At 47.1% G+C, this 7567-nt stretch overlaps 1 protein-coding gene across 1 annotated transcript in view; it reads right to left on the reverse strand.

The window, feature by feature from the left end:
* The window catches only part of Srd5a1 (steroid 5 alpha-reductase 1), a 36807-nt gene extending 29255 nt beyond the window's left edge, over positions 1-7552 (reverse strand). The window contains exon 1 of the mRNA XM_051151056.1: positions 7117-7552. Within this exon, the coding sequence (XP_051007013.1) occupies positions 7117-7391 (275 nt within the window). The 5' untranslated portion in view covers positions 7392-7552. The remainder of the gene's footprint in view (positions 1-7116) is intronic.
* Positions 7553-7567: the final 15 nt, after the last annotated feature.

A 7567-nucleotide genomic window follows, 5' to 3' on the forward strand; every position in this document is an offset into this window, starting at 1 on the left:
GAACGGACAGAGAAGCTGGCCGGGATGGGCAGACTTTTACCCCGGCACTCATGAGTCTGAGACAGGAGGCTCAAAAGTGGAAGGCTAGCCTGGGCTACACAGTGAGATCCTGTGCCAAAGAAACCAACCAACCACAAAGCAAAAAACACTGTTATGGGGCCTGCTTTAACTCAAATGATTTGTTTTGGTTGATTACTACTTATTAAGGAAAATGAAAAACCCAAAGCTGAAACTTGTCCCATTTTGTCAGAAGTATAATTTGGACTCCATCCTTTTAATGATAGATGTGCCGGCAGTGTTGTTCTGATTCCTGACTAAATAAGAGCTCTCTGATTTCTTGATTTGTGTGTGTTACACGGGCACACCTGTTGTAAATTGTGGCGCAAGGCAAAATCCTTTACTCAGCTCATCTAAGACTGACTTAGAAACTACAGCTCAACTAAACCCACACTGTGAACAATAGTAAAGATGGGGCTGGAGAGATACCTCAGAAGCTAAGAGCACCCAAGTTCAGTCCCCAGTTCACAATCATCCATCACTTGTTTCAAAGGATCTGACACTTTCTTCTGGCCTTCTTGGTCACTGTACCTATGTGGGTGACGCACAGATATACATGTAAGCAAGCCACCCAAACACATAGCATTTTTAAAAAGTATTTAGTCCATGTGCTTTAAGCAAATGTGGTGAGTGAACTATTTGAGAGAGATGACCTCAGGACTGTCAGCATTCTCTTCCTGGTTGACTGGCCAGGGGGAGCGACAGGCATCTCTGCTAGGGGCTTAAAGTCACAGGCATGAGCATGTCTTAAGAACAAACGTGCATCTGAGAGTGCAAGGTGCGGCTACATTCGTCTTTTTTTTTTTTTTTTTTTTAAGGAAATATTTCAAAAGCATTAATTTATAAAGCTTAAAAACAAACAATTGTTAGAATTGCAGGCCAAACTTGCAGTGATGGTGCACGCCTTTAATCCCAGCACTTGGGAGACAGAGGCAGTTGGATCTCTCAGCTCAAAGCCAGCCTCGTCTACAGAGAGAATTCCAGGACAGCCAGAGCTACATAGAGAAACCCTGTCTCAGAGAGAAAGGGCGAGAAGGAAGGGAGAGAGGGAGGGAGGAGGGAGAGAGGGAGGGGGGGAGGGAGAGAGAGAGGTGGGGGGAAACCCAGACCAGATGGCTCAAGTTAAGAGTAACTGCTACCCTTGCTGTGTCCACCATAGTTGATCCTGGGCTCCTCACTTGTGACACAGAAAAGCAAGCATGTCACCCAAGGCCTCCTGTTATGTCTGGATTCCAGGGAAATGGTATGTCACTCTCACTTCTCCAAGGAAGTTTATAGACTTGAGGCTGCCAGGCTCTGGGCCATCAGGGAGCTAAGATGCACACACCACCACCTGTATGCCAGCAAACACCTCAGCGAGATGTGTACCCTCTTCCCCTTGCCCACATTCTCAGAATCCCAGTTCCCTTCCTCTGCCACCAGGGAACCAGGGACAACCTGGCTGCAGGCTGGTGCCATCAGGTCTTCCCTTTCTCTGAGCCCTGTAAGAAGGGACTCCCATTCCACCTTGTGCACTTGAACTCCCTCAGCGCTTCCAACAGCTTCTGTCTGCTTCTCTGTGTGTTCATTGATAACATGTTACATAAACTTCCTACTCAAAAGGACAGGCCTCCTCAGTGCCTTGCTTGCTCCCAGGCCGGAAACCTTTCATTAATACACTCCGTTTTACAAATAAGGTTTTGTTTTAAAAAGGACCATCCAATACAGCACTGTGTGCTCTTTGCGTTCTTACAACAGGCCCTACTCCATAGGCCAGGCTGACCTTCAACCCCAGAGGTTCTCTTGCTTTGGCTTCTGAGTGCTGAGGTTATAGGTGTGCACGGCCATACTTCTCAAGGTTCTGGAGAGAAAAGGAACTTCAAACTATGACTGCTTGTCTGATGTCTCATTTTTCACAAGTGATCTGGGCAGAACACCTAATGAAGTTAGGTGACTGTCAATGGGGTTGCGCTGGTTTGAAAAGGCATGGCCCCATAGACTCCGTATGTGTTTGAATGCTTGCCCATAGGGAGTGGCACTATCAGGAGGTGTGGCCTTGTTGGAGGAAATGTGTCACTGTGGGGGGGGGGGTGGCTTTGATGTCTCCTATGCTCAAGGTATGCCCAATGGGGAACACAGTCTCCTGCTGCCACCTATGTAGACCTCTCACTCTCAGTTCCTTTTCCAGCACCATGTCTGCCTTTACTCTTCCATGTTTCCCACAATGATGATAATGGACTAAACCTCTGAAACTGTAAGCCAGCCTGATCAAATATTTTCATTTATATGAGCTGCCCTGGTCATGTTGTCTCTTCACAGCAATGAAATCCTAACTAAGGCAGGGATATTTATAAATGAACTTTCCAGCTGGGCAGTGGTGGTACACACCTATAGTCCCAGCACTCAAGAGGAAGAGGCAGGCAGATCTCTGAGTTCAAGGCCAGCCAGAGTGAGTTTCAGGACAGCCAGGGCTACACAGAGAAACCCTGTCTCAAAAAACTAAAATAGATTAAATAAATAAACTTTCTATGTAAGTTGGAAAAAAGTTGTTGTTGTTGTTTTCAGGGCCTCTGGCTTTGAACTGAGAATTCTGGGATTAGAGTGTGTTATCACATATATATAAGCTGAGAATTTAAAGTTATGCTAAATTATATAATATTTGAATAAACTCTGAGTGGGATTGACTTCTCTTCCATCCCATTTTCATTTTCTCTCTTCTTTCTCCTGTGGATCAAATCCAATTCTTTTTTTTTTCTTTCTTTCCGAGACAGTGTTTCTCTGTGTAGCCTTGGCTGTCCTGGACTCACTTTGTAGACCAGGCTGGCCTCGAATTCACAGCGATCTGCCTGCCTCTGCCTCCCAAGTGGTGGAATTAAAGGCGTGCGCTACCACGCCCTGCTACTCCAATTCTTTATGTAGGTAAGGCACTGAGCATTTGAATAATTTCTAAGTTAAGTGAAAATTCATGAAATACCAACATGGGCAACTTTTGTCTCACATACAGGGCACAAGAAAAATCTAAGAGTTTTTTTTTGGGGGGGTGGGGGAGCTAGGTAAACTAGATGAAAGCTGGGCTGGTGGCACAGGCCTGTAATCCCAGCACTCGGGAGGCAGAGGCAGGCAGAACTCTGTGAGTCCGAGGCCAACCTAGTCTACAAAGCGAGTCCAGGACAGCCAGGGCTACACACAGGGAAACTCTGTCTTGAAGAAAAAGAAAAGAAAATCAGATGAATGTAGATTCTTTTAGTGAGTAGACTAATTTTGTCTACACTAGAGGGCTTAAAAATAACGTTATTTACAAGATATAATGGCAAAGAAGAAAATATAAGCAAAGTGGAAAGGAACCAGCAAACAGAGGAGACAATCCTGGAGGAGCACAGGCACCAGGGTGTGCTTGGGCTAAGGAAAGTTAAACAGAGCAATGAGGTATTTTTGCATGAGAAAGAATTCTGTGTGGTAGAATGATTGCCCCAGAATAAGAAGAAATAGAGTAAAAATAAAGATGAAGCCGGTTGCAAAGGGGCTGAGCAAGTGGCAAATTTGTGGAGATTGAACGCTACCCACTCTAGTTCCCAAGTAATTGACGCAGAAACCTATTAGATTTATTCAACAAGCTTTAGACACTATAACTGGGCAGATATTCACCTATTCTAACTTGTCTTCACTAGCCTGGCTACTTCCCAGACATGTGCCCTTTTCCTGCTGTCTAGTCTCCCACCCTGCTTCTGCTCTATTTCTCAACCTCAGGTTGAACTACTCCTTCTCATCCCCATTACTGGGGCAGAAGTCCCGCCTCCTGGTCCCTTCAGCCCAGTTATTGGCTAATTAGCTTCTTTATTAACCAATCAGAGATAATTGGGGAGCATCCTTTACACAACATGGATACAGGAGATTTTCTGTAGAAGTCCTAAGGGCAACCAGATTTCAGGGCACAGAAACCATCATCTGAATACACAGTGTGCAAGACCATTCCCCCAACAACAACCTGTGTTGGACACACGTGTTGAGCATTGGTCTGGTGCTATGTCTTCTAATATTAATTATTTTGCTCCCTGAAGTCTGTTTGCTGTCTTTTATGAGCAGATACTCATGTACCCAAAATGATGTCTGAAACTCTGGCCTCCCCAAATTATCCCTGATTGGATGAAAATTGCTGACACTAAGCTGAGCAGGGTGAGGGAGGCAGAATGAGTGGTGCAGTTGGCAGGGGGTGGGGGGGATAGAGAGAGGGACCATGAGAGAGAAGTGCAAGAGAGGAGGAGAGAGGACGGATTCCAGAGAAGATAATGATGCAAGTACTGGGGGTGTTGGATGGGAGGAAGATAGTTTGGTAGTGAGACAATGGATTAGTTATTATGCTCAGCTCTGTGCTTAGCTTTGAATGAGTCATAGTCTCAGTGTGTGGTTATTTGGGAAAAATTATTGATTAAGGAGTAAATAAGGATTTACTAAATATATGACTGAACACTGATTATTGGTATTCATCAACACACACATATGCACATGGATTTTTACTGCAAGACTATGTCAGTACATGCTACATGTTGCAGCTGCATGAATCTCTGGGGCAGGGGGGACTGAGACCCCATTCCATGAATTGAGAGGTCAGCTTTCATGGTTACAACAGGTCTCAGCTCATTGTCATCCAACTTATTCAATTGCTTGTCTTTAAGGCTTGCTTGGCTCCTGGGCCACGCCTGTTTGCGCCACTGCTCCTCATGTTGAACTCTGTACCTAGTGCAGGACAGCATCTATAAATGCACACATTGTAACAAGATTGTGTAAGACCCAGCACCTTGGAATGACAGTGTCTACAAAACAGTAACAAGAGCCTCACAGTAGGCTCCCGAGAATTGCTGTGCCTGAGATGAGGGCTCTTGTGAACCCTGATCTCTTGTTACCTATCCCTTATCCACAGTACCGGATCAGACTCAAGCCCAGCACTTCAGAGGAAGCAATCCTCCAAAAGGGAGAAGGTGACAGCTGTTCAAATGAGATTCACTTTTGCCAAGTACTAATGACAGATAAAGAAGATAAGAAGTACTCAAAGAGGGGTTTGCACACATGTGTTCCTGACAAGACTTATCTATCTCACAGGACTCTGCCAGCACTACAACCTTGGGCAATGGTCACCACAACCTTATACCAAAAATAACTTCTGCAAGGATGTCTGTTTAACCTTAGACTGTTGACCATACCCCCACCCCAGTTATAGCTCTTTAAGCCAAGTGTTAGTTTCAAAACACTGTATGTAATCCTTAGGCTGCTCCTGGTAATCGTTTTGGTAGTCTAATATGGCACCGTGAGCTCTCATTCCAGTAGTCCGTGTGCCTCTTTCCCCTTTTCCCACTGCTAGGGACTAAGAGCCGCACAGAGCCTTCACTGCACATCTTAAGTCAACCCTCTGCCCCTGAGTTACATTCTCAGTTCACAGGAATCTCGGGGATTTGTTACTTAGATTAACAACTCTAGCCAGTTGCCTCCCAGAACCGGCTTTTAGCCGATGGCGTTACACAGACACATTTTGGTGATCTTATGGCGGTTCTTCCATGAACATGAGCTCAGTGATGGTCAAACAGAGGCAACGCCCTCCCTTCATAAAAACAGACCCAACCTTTGATTACAGCTTTGTTTGGTAGAATATATTTTCCCCGTAGTTTTATTTGTGTGTGATGTGCTGCATGTGTGTGGGGTGTGTATAGGTGCATGCGGGTGTGTGTGTGTGTGTGGAGTGTGGGTGCATACATGTGAGTGTGGCATATGTAGGTGTACAGCAGGCGGTGTAGGGGTGTGGGTGCATGCAGGGGTGTGTGTGGGAGGGTGTGTGTGTGTACATGCATGTATGTGGGGGTGTGGGTTCATGGCAGATGGTATAGGGATGTGAGTGCATGTAGGTGTGTGGGAGGTGGTGAGTGCATGCAGGTGTGTGTGGGAGGGTCAGTGAATGCATGCAGGTATGCATGTGGGTGTATGTGTACGTGGGAGTATACGTGCCATAGAGCACGTGTGGTGGTCAGAAGACAACACCAGCTATGGGTCGCTGCCTTCTTCCTTGTTGTACACTGCTGTCTATACCATTCTAGCTGGCCCCCAGCCTCAGGGATTCTCCTTCTCTGCCTTCCACTCCCCCACAGGGGTACTGGTGTGACAGAAGCTTGTATGGGCTGCAAGCTCAGATCCTTGGGCGTGCATGGCTACTCACCGAGCCATCTCCTCAACTTCTGGAATACTCTATCAACAGTTTGAGGCACACAGAATTTAGTCACTGGGTTGGTCAGAGGGGCTGGAATGCAAATCAACCCCTGTACTGTACTGGACACCAGGGACTTGTGGGCCCTGGATCTGAGAAGCCATTCCTCCTCCTCAGGGGAATGTAAGAAAGAGGCTACTAACACAATATTGAATTCTCCCAGCCTCTCTAGGAAACGATTATTTTATAGTGCATCTACAAAATCAAAGAGGATGAGGACTCTCCCATATCTCAAACGTCACAGAATTCAACTTCGTTAGACAAAGAGGGATCTTTTTTACTGTGCAGTTTTCAGAATCTAGATTAAAACATTTGAATGTTGATTTATAAATGTTGGGACAGTCAGGGACAAGAACTAGAGACAGTCCGGTCCAGTTTATTAGAAAACCCGAAGACTTAAGGCATTTTTCACATAACTTATCACGGAAAAGACTCATAAGCGATCTTGTTTGTGCCTCGGAAGCTAGTCCCTTTCACACAAAGGCAACACATTTCTGAAATTGCTCAAGTCCTCATTCGGGGTCCACAGTGGTTCCGAGAGAGTAGGTTGTTAGTAAGCTAAAGCTGGGTCACTAGGCTATGAGAGATTCCCCAGGGGGAAACAGTAGAAAGGCAGTAACATCGCCCGGCTAGGGTGATGTCGCTGATACTCGTTAGCCCAGAGAAGAAATCCGGACCAAGGCACCACTAAGCCAGACCAGACACGGACATTCATCACTTCGTGCGGTCCTTTCTACATCCCTTTCTAGACAATCTCACGTAATTTGGAATTAAATCTCCGAGCCACGGGGTCCTCGGGAAACACTTGTGTGGGGAGGAGCGAACATTACCTTTGCAAGTAGTGGATCAGAAACATGGCCAGCAGTACCCGGTTGGGAAGGCTGCCCATTCGCGCGGCTGCAGGACGGACGAACTCGTACAGCGGCCAGACCATCGAGGGTAGCTCCTGTAGGAACCAGGAGGGTCTAGCGGGAAGCCGGGGGCCGTGCCACTGCGATGAGTAGCGGCCGTAGGAAGAGCCCACCAACGTGAGCCCCACGTAGACCACGAAAGCCATGAAACCCTCCAGGTAGACCAGCGCGTCCAGCAGGCGCAACTCGTCCATAGCTGAGGTTGAGCAGCGAGCCCCATGCCCGGGAGTCTAAGTGGGGCCACATATAAGCCCAGGAGGAGGGCACAGAGCAGCCCATTAGGGCCCGCGCTCCAGCAGTGCGTACTTGCCCAGGGGAGGGGCCAGCCACCTGCTCGGGCGGGGGCAGGACATCAAGCCAGCACGAGCAG

The sequence above is a fragment of the Acomys russatus genome, chromosome 9, assembly GCF_903995435.1.
Source record: "Acomys russatus chromosome 9, mAcoRus1.1, whole genome shotgun sequence".
Taxonomy (NCBI): domain Eukaryota; kingdom Metazoa; phylum Chordata; class Mammalia; order Rodentia; family Muridae; genus Acomys; species Acomys russatus.